This window comes from Poecilia formosa, unplaced genomic scaffold, assembly GCF_000485575.1.
Source record: "Poecilia formosa unplaced genomic scaffold, Poecilia_formosa-5.1.2 Scaffold26, whole genome shotgun sequence".
In the NCBI taxonomy this organism is placed as follows: domain Eukaryota; kingdom Metazoa; phylum Chordata; class Actinopteri; order Cyprinodontiformes; family Poeciliidae; genus Poecilia; species Poecilia formosa.
The window spans coordinates 3045071-3059386 of NW_006799965.1; the positions used below are offsets into that span (position 1 = coordinate 3045071).

At 42.0% G+C, this 14316-nt stretch overlaps 1 protein-coding gene across 3 annotated transcripts; it reads left to right on the forward strand.

The window, feature by feature from the left end:
* The first annotated feature begins 2869 nt into the window (after positions 1-2869).
* On the forward strand, positions 2870-12796 carry LOC103135623 (SLAIN motif-containing protein-like). Of its 3 annotated transcripts, none has more exons than XM_007548439.2 (9): positions 2871-3178; positions 3477-4162; positions 6847-6983; positions 7570-7689; positions 8899-9039; positions 9136-9465; positions 9590-9733; positions 11354-11651; positions 11777-12796. In XM_007548439.2, exons 2-9 carry the CDS (start codon positions 3489-3491, stop codon positions 11829-11831), a joined length of 1899 nt encoding a protein of 632 aa, XP_007548501.1. In that variant the 5' UTR covers positions 2871-3178; positions 3477-3488; the 3' UTR covers positions 11832-12796. The 3 variants fall into 3 exon arrangements, with proteins under 3 accessions (XP_016525110.1, XP_007548501.1, XP_007548500.1); XM_007548438.2 differs by having other exon boundaries at positions 3480-4162; XM_016669624.1 differs by lacking the exon at positions 9590-9733 and having other exon boundaries at positions 2870-3178; positions 3480-4162.
* Positions 12797-14316: the final 1520 nt, after the last annotated feature.

Here is a 14316-nt window from a genome sequence, read left to right on the forward strand (position 1 = left end):
CTTGTGTTTGAGTTTCTGCTGAATGCGTCCAGACTGATTTCTTCTCCCAGACTTTCATTTTTTTGCAAATAGCTTAAACTTGTGCAGGGTTTTTCCACACCATCCCTGTTGGGACATGCTTTTCTGATAGCATGCAAGTACATGACAGGAAAAATCCTCCATGCAAACTACTTTGGTCATTTTACATTACTGTGGAGTAAAATTGTCCCACTCTACTTTGCATGGTTGTTTTAATTCAGCATGAACTGAGATTTTTGAACATGGACTGATGGTTTGAGATCACAGTATCTCAGATTAATTGAAGTCCATACCTTGATTAGGCCATTCCAACACCTTCTTGTTACCTTTTGTTGACACACTGAAAGGTGCACTTGCCATGTGCTTTGAATGATTGTTTTTTTGTTTGTTTTTTTGTTTGCTCTTTTGCGAAACTAACAATAATCTAAATTCTTCTTTAGCTTTAGATTACAGAATGATGGTCAGACATTCGAGGACTTTTTGGCACCAAGCAGAATTTATGGGTCCATCAACTGCAGCAAGTCATCCAGGTCCTGGAGAGGCCTCAGGATACCATAGACCGGGGGTGGCAAACCTGCGGCTCTTTGATACTAACATTTCCCACACTCATAGAAGGCAGCACTGACAAAAGCAGCATAACGTGAAGGGTGTGAAATTTTAAGCTAGTGCTACAAGTCTGCAATAGTTGTCGGAGAGGTTGAGAGACTTTAGGTCAGGAGTGGTGAACCAGTTCAGCATTAAGAGCCAAATAAAGCTCATTATCACCACAAAGAGCCTCACAATACTTTCAAGATTAGCTTTACCGCATAGCTAGCTGAAACAGCTTTTTTCATAGCCCCTAATGCTTTAGTAGGACACCTTTTTTTTTTTTTTACAAGTGTCTTTAGATGTGGTTTATAACTGTTTGAACACAACTCTTTCACATGTGTCAGTGAAAACAACATTCACAGAAATACAGAGACCTGTTGAGGAAAGCTGCCATGGAAACAGATTTTATTCCTAAATGATTCAGCTTCCGTCTATCTATCGCCTAACCAAAAATGGCATTGAGTCATTCTCTTTTCTCTATTCAGGATTCATGTTTTGAATCCTGAAAACATATGCCAACTGAGACAGGTGACTTCTACAGCGATTCTCTTTTTTTTCCTCTCTTGGATCAGTCCTTGATGACCTACAGCAATAATTTTGGTATATTAGCCTTTGCTACAAAGGTTCAGAATTTGTTCCTTGTTTTCTGTTCTCCATCCTACTCACACTGGTAGGATGGAGTACTAAGAAATAATCCTTCCTAGGGTGATGTCAAAGACTTGTTTTTTATTGGTTCTAAAACCTACTTGGAAGATAATGTGTTAGATAGATTAGCTCATTCACAGCTGTAAGATGGTTCTATCTAAATATTTTCTCTATTTTAACGGTCTAGAAGCAATCAGGCCAGAGTTATGTGGTCAAAGATGTCTTGCTGAGGTTTGAGGACAGAGAGGAAGGAGGAGACTGCTTTGAGATGGTTGAAAAGTAACAGTAGTTCAAAGAGCCACACTGTCCTGAACTGGGCTAGCTAATTCCAAAATTGGATACTAAAAGATCAGAACAATGTTGTCTGGCCTGATTTGTTTCCATTTTAGCTGTATAATTCAAATGGTAGGGTTATAATATGTTGTAAAAAACACCAAAGTATGATGTCAGTCCCGTATTTCATCTGTTGTGTCAACAGTACAGCCTGGACGCAGTGATGTGAGAGTATAGGGGATATATTCTTGGCACTCTTAGGACCCTTTTTGGGTTATTTTTCAGACAATACAAATGATATAAAAACATTTCTGTCACTAATGGTTTGTGATTGGGCAATAAACAACTGCTATTTAATCATAATGAAAAAAGAAAATACCCAAATGATCCTAATGAAAAGTTTACAGATGTGGACAGTTTGGTCTGCATGCTAAGAAATGGCCATCGACAGTAGCCATCCTTGTTGCTTGTAATTAGAACATGTGTATAAAAAGTAAGAGAGTTTCTGTGCTCAACAGAAACACCAGTAACCTCAGTGCAGCACTTTCATCTAGTGCTGCACTGAGGTTACTGGGGACAATAAAGAGTTCCCGTCAAAGAAGGCTGACTTCAGTTCATAAAAAATAGGCAGAGCTGAAAATGTGCATGTAAACAAGGCAGCTTTTGAAACTGACATGGTTATACCAGTTCTGTTAGTAGGAATAAACCATAGATCAAGGGACATACACTTGAAAATGCAAAACTGCATGTAAACTTATGAACGTAATGCTAAATTATACTATTTTAAATGACTCACTTATTGTTGAACATTATAAGTAGAAAAAATGTCTGTTATTTTTAACTGATTGAATGACTACTGTGTATTTTAGTGTCTATCTGGTTACACACCCATAATATTTGCACAAACACCTGTAACTACAAGAATGGGTGTGTACACTTTGAGAACCATATTGTTAATTGAACTTTTGGATCCCAGTGTGGGTTGTTGGTGTAGAAGGTTCCTAAATTCTTGACCCGAAATCTAAATTAAATTTAAAAGTGAATCTTGGTACACATTTTTTGTTTTATTAAAATACAAAAATGGATAAAGGATAGAGGTAGCACAACAGCTTTTGTTTTGTCTGTAGCCTATTCCAATTAGCCAAATAGCGATGATTTCATAAGTCAATTTGTTTTTTGTTTTTTATCACTGTTATTTATGAACCAGCAGCGGGCACACCAAAAGACGTATTCTGTCCCCTACAGTTGGAAACGTTGTTTGACACAGCGACACATAGCGGCTTTCACTGTGCATTACAAGTGTCTTATTGCAGTGCGAGGTTCTCCCATAGAGGGCGCTAACCAACAGGATAAATCGAAGGAGGAGGGGCGAGTGATGCTCCGCTGCAGGTCTGCTCAACTGAACTGGGCTAACTAATTCCATCATCAAGCTAGTTAGCAGCTGTGCGATGCGCTCACCAACAACAGAGGATGGACTAGCTGCTTTCCCCGCTTCACTGTTTGGACAGCCGCTTTCGGTCCGCGGGGTCGTTTTCTCGTGGTTGTAATTAGCGTCTCCATTCATGCGGTCCCCGGTGCTGCTGTGGAGGGTTTGAGCTCTGAGTGGCGGGAGGCTCAGTCACCAGCTCGCAGGGACAGCACGGCTGAATCACCGGTACGGTTCTGTTGTTAGCATGCATGCAAGCATTCGGGCAGGGAGAGGTGTTTGTCTCGGTTGCAACACAATGTCGCAGTTTTAGGCTAATAATTAGCTTATACAGCATCTACTAACTCATCTGGGGCAATGACATTACGATAAGATAAGTGGAAACACAAGCTAAGACCGATGGATTTACATGTGAATAGCGTGTTTATATTTGAGCTAGTGTGCTGGGTGAATACGTTTATGTAACGGAAAGAGGCAGAATTATGAAGCGCTTGTGTCATGTAGCATGTGTTACGGTGTCTCCCAGCAGAGTAGCAGCATGGTGGTCCCGGACAGTTCCGGTGTGGTCCCTGAGCCCGATAACGGCAGGCCCACCGGCCTCACGGAGAGCTCCGATCCCGTGTGTGAAGAGGCCGAGGAGAGGGGTCATGACCTGGCTGGAGTGGAGCTGGAGGAGGTGCGCAAGCTGCAAGAGCTGGTTCGAAGGTTAGAGGTCCAGAATGAGACGCTGCGCAACAGGGGAGCCAAGACTGTTATCCCCAGAGGAGCCAATAGCAACATGAGTGCCGCTGACAATATCAACAAGAGGCTGACCTGTGATCAGATCAGGGTGGACCACAGTGGAGAACCGGGCAGCACAGATTGCAAGCTGTCACCCCCTCAGGACAACAACAGCAGTGGGGAAGATATGTCCCCTCTGCCCGTGATCAGCAGGCTGGAAGACAGAGACGACGAGGAGGAGGAGGAGGAGGAGGAAGACAGGGTGGAAGAGGAAGATCTGGATCCGTGTGGGGGCTTTCTTACTCTGACATGTAGGAACGGCATCGAACGGTCTCAGGGGCAAAGCCAGACCCCTGAGAGCCCGTCTCAGGAGAGCTACGAGTCAGAGACGCTCACAGAGAGTGACTCAGGTGTGGACCAAACTGCGCTGGATGAGGTGGATGTCCTAGATTTGGAAGATGAGTGTTTGGAGGTAGAGGACGAGGACAGCTGGTAGGTCCCATTTTCTCTGTGTGTTATCTATGTTTTCTAGTTATGCAAAGACGGTTAACGGTTCATTTCATAATGTCTGCGTACGTGTATGTAAAGGAGGCCCCTTCAGCCACATGAGTCATTTGCACCTTTCCATTTGATCGCTGGTTTGTGAAGTGTGAAACTCCTCCACAGGGCAGAAACTAGGCAGCATCTGGATTCATAGAAAAGCTCAGTCCTGCACAACATCAAACTGGTGCCTTCTTTCTCAGCTCGTGCAGCTCAGACAGCCATATCTGTAATTTAGAAGATGAGACGAGCAAAAAAAAAAAAAAAAAAAAAAGAATTGTGCTTGACGTGTTATGGTGAGCATAATTTTACCTAAAATATATGCCTTTCTCAATGTATCTCCTCAAAATAAGTAAAAGCAGTTTCAGGAAACACAATTGCTGTTTCTATTGGCTTGATTTGACACAAATTGCTTCAACCTTGTTATTATAATTAATCATTATACTTCAGACAATCTGATATACAACTGATGCTTGTTTACCCTTCAATCTTATGCTACATGAAGAATGATCAGCAACATGCTAGTCATGACTCTTCCACAGGGTAACAACGGTCTTCCTGATCCAATAGTGCTTGACAGCCAAACTACTCAGCTTATTTTTTTTTATTTTTTTCTTCAGCTTCACATTATTAGCCATACCATATGGGCTTTGTGAGGTTATCATCGCCAAAACATGGGGTAATCCTCATTGCAACATAATCTGATCTGGCCTGGATGTTGGCATATGGCTAAACTGCTTTGCACTGGATTGCGCAGCATGTGACCTGAGGTGGGCCCCCCACGTGTGGCAAGACTGTTTTGTTCTGTTTTTGTTTTGTTTTGTTTTTTTTTTCTGAGTGATTAATTAGATGCCCCGCATTTAAAGATACTGTGTTTTATTTTTAGGTGCAGTGTAGCACCAAAGGAGACGTCCATCTTTGCATTCCCTTGTAAAGATGGACGTCTCCTCTTAAACTTTTCCACTTTTTGTCTGGTTTCAACCACAAGAGTAATATGTTTTTTGTTTTTTGTACGTCATGTGGTACAACTACACAGCTTTTCCAATAATTATGAAGTTAAAGGAAAATTAATGAATAAACATCTGAAAAGTGTGGTGTGCATATGCACTCAAAGCTTTTCAGAAATACCTGATGTTGCTAATACAACTGCAAATCTTTTTCACCTAGAGATTTAACTTTTTACCCTGAAGCTCAGTCATATTGTTTAGATTTAAAGCATTCTGTTGAAGTTCAGGTTGTATGTTTTGGGTCAATTTCCTGCTCATATCGGAACCTCCAGTCTTTTCCAGCCTCATATAGATGGTTTTTTTTTTCCAGGATTATCCCATGTTTTGCTTCATAAACGTTGTCACCTGTTTGTCTGCCATCCTGCTGAGGAACCCACAGCAGGATGCTCCCACCACCATGTTTCCATTGAACACAGTGTGCTCAGGGTGATGTGCAGTGTTTGTCATATGCCATCTTAGTGTTTTGTATGTAGGGGAGAAATTGCAGTTGGACAGAACATCTTCTTCCACATGGTTCTGCTCTTCCAGATTCACATGGGGTCTCGATTTTTTCTCTGACTAATATTTCCTGGTAGGTCTTGCAATGTGATATTATGTAGCCTGAATCTAAAAATATAAATGTCTGACTGTCTTTAGGATTCTTATGCCCCCCGGGGGGTGATTGTTTGCCTCTTTGACATTGATTATAACATTACAATTCTGAGTGCTAATGTGACACAAATGGGTCTCAAACTTTCAATTCTGTCGCATGTTTTCCTGAGAAGCCTTTTGAAAAAAATTGGTAGTCATGTGGCAGGTGAAGCGCCTCTTACGTCATCCATGTTTTCCTTGCGTTTTAACATTGTAATCGGCACAAAAACTCGCCTCACCCTTTCTGCATGGGTTTAGCATTTGATGTGGTTTCGATTTCTTCGTCTTCTAAATCCCTCGCCAACATCTCACCTGGCGACCAGTGTGAAGGCATCGAGCGTTGTTGCAGAACAGTATGAAAGCAGTTTCTCCTGCCGCCTCCCCCTCCATGTCCCCTACCCGCCCTCCCCAGCTCTCTGGCAGGGTGTGTGACCTGAATATTGCTCCCCGCATTGTTGCTTGCTCCACTGGGAAACGGGACCTTTTGTGTTTGCCTAATGGGAAGATGATTTGCTGTTGATTTCTACAGAACCAGTCTATCCAGCGTTGCTTTGTGTATCTTAACTGAAAAGATCGGCCCATGTGATCGTCGCCACTTCAAAGCTCACACAGACTTCACGCCCGTTTGCCGTCGCCGGAGCAACAGTAGACGCCACAGAAGAAGTGCCCACAAGCAGCCATGGAAATCTGCTGCTGACGTCTCCTGAATAGAGGTTTTCTCAGCCTTTGAATTGATCAGTCATCCACCCAGACAGCACATTTGAAAAAGTCTCGGACTATAAAAGAAGCGCGTCCAGTCTTTTTGTTACAGGACGCATTTGCTTTTTGCTTTCAAGCAAGTTCCTTGGTCATTAAACCCCTTAGTGACTTGTTGATCGACTTGTTGCTTTGATTTTCTGCTGTGAAGTCGTGAAAAGAAGGTTGCTCTCATTTCTTCTGTTCCTACCTGCGGTTTTCCACAGGCGTAACCCCTCGTCCCGTGTGTTTTCTCTTGCACAGGTTGTACGTTTCTCCAAGAAAGCAAGTGGCAGAGCAAGGTCCGGACTCGCCGCTGAAGTGGTGTCGACAGGCCCTCGACCATCGCAGCCCGGAGACGGAAATGGCTTGCAGGACACTGATCAATCGTTTGGACCAGAGTACGCTTTTAACACAAAACATGCATATTTTTTACTGCAACAAATCCAATCCAAGGGATTTTTATTGTTTTGTTGTTGTTTTTTTAAGGAAATGAAATTTCAGCACATTTCCTGCTCCCCCCTCCACTCGTATTCTTACTTACAGCTCACCTCTCCGAGACATCTGCCCGAATCGGTCTGTTTGAGCTCTGTGGCGAAGTCTGAATGGTGCCATTCAGTGCGGATGATCCACTTTTGTGCGTGGATAGAAAGTTTGCATCTGATCCAACAGACCGCATTCATTATTTATCACATGCTCAGCGTCGGCTTCCTGCAAGCCGCAGGACCTGAACAACAAAGCCATTCACACCACAGCCCAACAACTGCATACAGTCATGGGTTAGATTGGATTACCTTCCTCCATGTTCCCAGGGCTGTTCTCCTTTTAGAACGGCATCAACCTGATACCAAAGACTGTAGACTTAATCATTTAAGCAAGCACGCGCGTTTTATGTGCTAATCCAATACTTTTAGCCTGCTTTTTCAGACTTGACGTCATTCTCCGTTCATGTCGGGTACCTGATCTGTCCTGTCCTGTTGCCCGCAGCGTCTCGATGGAGAACCATGTACTGCAGCCCGTCAGAGGGAGGCTCGACTAGCTCTGGCCTGATCTCCCCTGGGTACCACAAAACGACTAACAAATCCATACTAACCTGTGGCAGCTCAGGTATGGCATGACATTAACGCGCTGCTTCTCCGGTGGGAATAATGTTGATGACATTCACAGTTTTACATGTGCGAGTGTCGGCTTTTGAGGAGCCACACTTTGACCCTGTGCATGTTGTTGACCCGCTTTACTTTGGGCCTCCCAGCTCTGCAAACCGTTTTCCAAAATCTTTTGCATATTTTTATTTTTTTTTTTGACTGATTTCTAGTTTCTGCCTGGCAACGATTTGTTTTCTCATCTAATACCACAGAAAACTTGCCAAATAAGGAGATCCTTAAATATGTACTTGTAATTTGTACCTTAGTGCCACAACTTTTTTTAATCTGCACCACAGACAAAAAAAACATCAGAAGTAAAAGTATTGATGTGTTTTTTCGTAGCCAGATGCTATTTTATTGCATTATGATTACATTTTATATGGCCGTCGAAAAATTCTTACTTTTTTTGTTTACATTTACTTGTAATTTTCCAACTTTTTTTTTTTTCCAAATATCTACAGTATTGATGTTTCCCAACTTCCCAACAGATTTTTGGTTCAACTTGAACATGCTCGGTCAAAGTGAACTGGTCCTGGTTAGTCTGAGATCTTTTACGTAACATGTTTTGCATTTGTCTTAATCCGTTATTTGTTTGTCAGCCAGGGGACCTCATGAGGAGATTAATCTTTCTAGAGTAATGCTGCCTTGCAAAAACAGAGTGAAATCTGGAGAGCTTTAGCTTGCAGCGCCTTGCAAAGGTCATACATTTTATTGTGTTACAACTACACGCTTCAGTGTGTTTTATAGGACGTTTATAGGATCCCTTTTCTTCTGTTTTACATTTATGTTCTACTTGCTTGTTGTGCATTGACAGGATATGAACACTTTTACAAGGCACTGTAAACAAAGCAAGACAGTAAAATTTTTGCAACGTTTTACACCGACTTCCTGCTTCCGTGTTGTGCAAATCATCCTGTGAAGTGATTTTTGTTTTTGCAAGTTTGCGTGAAAACAGGGGGAAAGTACCCAGGATGTGTTCACAACATCAACAAAGGATTTATTTTTTTCAAATTACGGATTGATTCTTGTGTTGCGCTGTACCACTGTTTGCTTTTTTTGATGTTGATTTTTGCGTTTTTTTTCTCTTTAACTCACCATCATATTAGAATCTCAGCATCATTATGTAACATTTAGTTTTTGCTGTAACGGGCATCGCTGTCTATTATTACAGCTGTCCCCAGCATGCATTCAGCCCTGAGCTCCCAGTCCTCTATAGACAGCGAACTCAGCACCTCGGATGACTCCATCTCTATGGGCTACAAGCTACAGGATCTCACTGACGTGCAGATCATGGCTCGCCTGCAGGAAGAGAGTAAGTTAGTGTGTCAAACAGAGTTTTTGGCGCTTCCTCTGCATCGCTTCTGTGCGGGCAATTTTTGCTTCAGTGTGACGTCTGCTTTGGCGACAGGTCTCAGGCAGGATTACGCTTCCAGCTCAGCCTCCGCGTCTCGCCGCAGCTCCACGACGTCTTTGCAGTCCCTGCGCCGCGGCGGTACGTACAGCGACCAGGAGTTTGACACGTACAGCCTGGAGGACGAAGAGGACGAGCTGTCGTCGGCTCCCCAGCACCGGCATCGCTTTACCCCGTCGCCGCTGGGCTCGCCTCGCTGCCTCTCTCCCTCCACCTCCAACCACGGGCAGGAGTACAGCAGTCGACTCGGGGCGCCACGCGCGAGAGCGCCCAGGCGCTCTCTGCAGGGTCCCAGTGTGGAGCTGCTCAAATTCGCCAAGAGTGAAGGTAGGCTAAAGCTTTGGTAAGGAGTTACCGTCGTGTGCGAGGCCTGGAATATACTTCCGGGAAGGTTGCTGTAGTTTAAAATGAGGTTTATTCCAGTTGTTGAATACATTTTGTGTGGTTGCAGAGGAGTTGAGACACAGCATGCCTAACCTGGCCCCCCGTACCAGCCTACGTTCCCTGGAGGCAGTCAGGAACAGCCGCAGCATGGAGGCTAACCTCCAGAGCTCTGGCAACCGCATGTCCCACCTGACCCGCTCCCCCTCCACAGGTAACCCCACCCTCCTTACCCGCTTCCCTCACTCCTAAAGTATAACCGCCTCCTGATGTGTGCATGGCCACAAGTGTGCTAAGACAAAAGGACAGGAGGATTCCTCTGAAGTATGTTTGGACCTTTTTGTGTGCCAGGGAGTATGATTGGATCTTTTTTTTTCTGAGGTATCATAAAAAAGATCCAATCTTTTTTTTTTGATCTTGTTAATTAATGTGTTTATTAAGCACATTAATTAACATAATTCTTGTTAATTAACGTGCTTAATGATATAAATATTTCCAGGAATCATTAAATATACAGAACGACATCCCTGGCAGATTCATTATTACACATTTGAGGGTATTAACAAAGACGTAGCAGGCTGGTTGTTTGCATTTATCCGTCTAACGTGGCATCACATCTTGCACAACAAATTTTGTGCATGCTCACATCACATCGCAGTGCGGATGCTAAGATAAGCAGCCCTCATCATGAGCAATGATGGTGCCAGCACTTTCGCCTGCTAGTAGTTATGCAACACTGCAGAGCTGCTGTTGTCATGTTTTCAATAGAAATATTGAAACAAAAGTAATCCTGCCTAAATCTTGTAGTCACAGTTATTATTTTATTTAAGACATTATTTACCACAGCTGTACTAACACGTGCATGATGCAACTCTCAAACAGTTGCACAAGCATCTCAGATGCTTCTCTCTCTTCCTCCTTCTTGACCATTTGTATTTATTTTTATTTTACTAATTCAGAACTGCTCCTCTAAAGCTTGTGTGCAACTTCCACAGACGACACAGGAGTCTCACTTTCACTGCCTCCCAAATGTATTCGTACGATTTCATTTTGTAACATTTGTCCTGTTAAAACAACAGACTTTATTTCTTGGGACTTTATGTCATAGGTCAACACAAGGTGCATAAGTGAGAAGTGAGGAACAAATTATAACATTTTTGCTGAATTAAACTTGCCATGATATGTTCTTTGTTTTTGTTTTTTTACATAGACAACAGTTGAACTAGGCTATAAATGTTAAGTGTTTGACGGTTAATTCGGAATACTTCCTCCTATATAAATACACTGATAACTGTTTAAACAATCATCTGAAAATAATGCAACTCTTTTGATCTAATATGAAAATGCCAAATAAGGGAAAAAAACAGGATCCATGGTGACTCTGGAGGAGCTTCAGCAACCCTTTGCTCATGTTTGTGAATCTTTAGACAGGAGAACTCTTGGTCATGCATTTCACAAATGTGGCCTTTGTAGAAAAGACACAAAATGAAACCCATCCAGAGTCACATTTGCAGTTTGGAAAAAGCCATGAAAAACAGGTCGGATGAAACCAAGATTGAACTTTATCGCTGTTTGTTGCAAATGTTGCACAAGCCCTCAAGAAAAACAGGTGGCGGCTTGAAACTGGGACGGAGGATCAGCTTCCAACAGAATTGCCTCCCTAATCATACAGCTTGAGCAAATATTCCAAAAAAAACCAAAAAAAAAACCCATTGAAGCCAGAGAAGTTCAATCACATAGGTACCTTTGCAGGGATTATACATTCTCTTTGTCCTCTAAAATCTCAAACTGCACATATCAAGACTGCATTGAAACCTTTTCTTTCCTGCTTAAGGTATGGCTTGTAGTCGTCTGCGGAGCAACGGTCAGTCTCCGCTCACGTTGCGAACTCCGGTCAAAGCCGTCAACCCCGTGGGCTCCATGTCAGCCGGCCGTCAGTCTCCCAGAGGTCTCCCAGTCATCCAGTCACTTCCTGTGGCAGGCGGTCGCCGGGTCCAGTCTCCGGGATCCGTGAATGGAGGAAGCTACATACCCAGGAGGGCCTCGGTTGGGGGAGGAAGGCCTGCGGTGGGGCGGGGTCAGGCTGTGTCATCGGTCTCCGCAAGAAGCAAACTCACCCAGCCTCCCAGGAGGTCAGTGGCCGAAAGGAAACGGGTTCAGAAATGAGGATGTGACAGAGAGTTCAAGTGTTTAGGGACTTTTAATTTTGTGCTTGTCTAAGTATAAATGGAGACTAACCTTTAATTTATTTTGACAGGTCTTTGGGCATGACTAAAATCTCAGATGAATCCTGGAAAGACGGCTGCTACTGAGTTCTTCCCGTCCTTGAGGATGCTGGAACACTAACCCGACTTTTCCTGTATCTCAAGAAGCTCAGCCACTGTGTCCCTAAATGAGTCTCAGAACCTCTAGGTCCTTCATTTCAGGCTGGATCCCTGGACTGCACTGGATTTGTAGTTAATCTCCTTCCTTTGCATGATACATTGTCAACCCACACTTAGAGACAAAGAGAGGATGTGTAGGACGACGTGGAGTTGCACAGGCACACTCCGTTAGTTACGTGGACCAACTCTGGATTTCCTACAAAAAAACAAACAAACAAAAAAATCTATATATATGTTTGTGTCAATTTGACATATTTTTCTATGGTGATTTTGAGAAACTGCTGGAATTTTAGGGGTCGTATTTCTGCACTGTTGCTGTAATTGAAATGAAGACAATAAAAATGAAGATATTGCTGGTTTGTACATTTGAATAACTAGATGAAAGTACAATGTTGCATGCTGGGTTTTGTTGTTTTACCCTTTTGCTCTTTAACAGTCTTCTCATCGTTGTCTTAACTGCAATATGACAAATCTTCCATGTGTTTCAGCAATGATCTGTGGAAACTTACAAATGTTTGAGTGACTTGTTGTGAACTGTGTTGTGTTTGTGTTCTGCTACATGCCTACACAGCAGTGCAACTCTTCTCAACCACACTGCCCTTATTAATACCTGAAGAAAAAAAAAACATAGTTTGTGCCAAGGTGCATTAAAGCTGGAACTCTTTCATTCTATGAACAATTGAAGGTACTGAATACGACTGAACTTCACAGGCATTTTTACTGCATATCTGAAGGTGAATTGAAGGCCTGCTTTTTGTAAAACACTGTATTAAAAAACAAAATGTTTATGCACAGAGGCCTCGTGCCTTAGTCAGCTATGCACCCTCATGAAGAGTGCCTCTGAAATTTGGGAGCTGTGATGAAAATGAATAAACTTGACCCTGAAGCAGTAAGTGTTTTCATGGTTATTTTAGGCTTTATTTGCCAAAAATAAGTTTTAAACCACAAGCTACTTGTTTACTCTGCAGTTTATGAATCAACAATAGTAGCAGTCACAACAAAAGTCTGTTATTTTTAGAGCATATTTATATAAAACAAACTTGATGTGCACAAACGAGTTTGAAGCTTAGAGACTTAAGCTTCAAACTTAGGTCTCTAAGCTTAAGTTAGGTTAGGTTTTCTTGTTTCCACTCACTTTTTCAGCTCTGCTTACACGTTTATGGTAGGAATGGATCAGGGCTTTAGGTTGGCCACTGCAGTAAACTGCTTTTACTGTTTGTCATTCACTATGCAAGTAATTTGGCAGCATGTTTCAATTATTCAATTGGAAGACTCACTTGTGCTTAAGTTGAAACTTCCTCAGGTTGTGCATTATGCAACAAAGAATCAATATCTCTGGGACAAAAAAATCAATCTTCCTGAAGAATATCAGAAACTGACATCAGTAACTATCAGTAATTTAATTATATGGGTATTGTTTACTAATCACAACTAACATGTAACAAGAAGTGTAGTCTAACATTATTTAATGTGTGTGTGAATATATATATATATATATATATATATATATATATATATATGATAATTGACTCAATGATCACAATACTATTTCTAAAGTGAGCTTCTAATATTGCATTAACAGCAATTCATGTAAATTTATTTATTTTTTTAATTTGTAAAATTCTGCTTTAAAACATAGCGTTGTTTTACCAAGCACTAAAAATCCTAAAGTATAATTTATAATAGGGCAACTAAGCTAATGTAGCGTCTAGTCTTCTATGAAAAAATATTGATAAAAAAATAATATGAAAGGAATATTACTTGAGTTGTGGTGCCTTGTGGTAGGAGGAAGGGCCCCCCAATCAAATTCTGCCTAGGGATCTATATAGTCTTTGACAGGCTCTGCCCAAACCAATATGTGAAGTTCTTGTGTTTCTACCTTACAGAAATAATTTGTTAAGTTCAGTGTGTCATCTAACAATGGGTAGAATGGGTAAAATGTATTTGGATAATGCAAGGTGACACACATTTGTTGAAATACGTGCAAAGTTTCCCTTTAATCAACTGGAAGTTGTCAATTTAAAACTGACCGGCGTCATTGGTCTCAGAATAACTTGTGAATTTTTGATTCACAAGTGATTTTATTAATGTTCTTAAAAGTAATGCCGCACTAGGCTAAAGACATGGAGTGAGGCTGCATGATCAGCTCTCCAACGAGAGTGCTATGCTACCCACCCCTTGTGACAAAAATGGCCTACAGGCCTCGTCTGTGCTTACAAAGTCTGAGCGCAGATTGTGGAAGCATGAACTTTATTTTCTTACAAAAGTCAGATTTATTGTTTATATATTCAATTCTCGATACAAGTTTAATTAAAAAGTTTCGATTACGCCAAGGATTGTTTTAATGCAACTGCTCTCTTATGCATGACGCAAATAGTAAGGGATCAGCGGTAAACGAGGCCACGCATTGTCT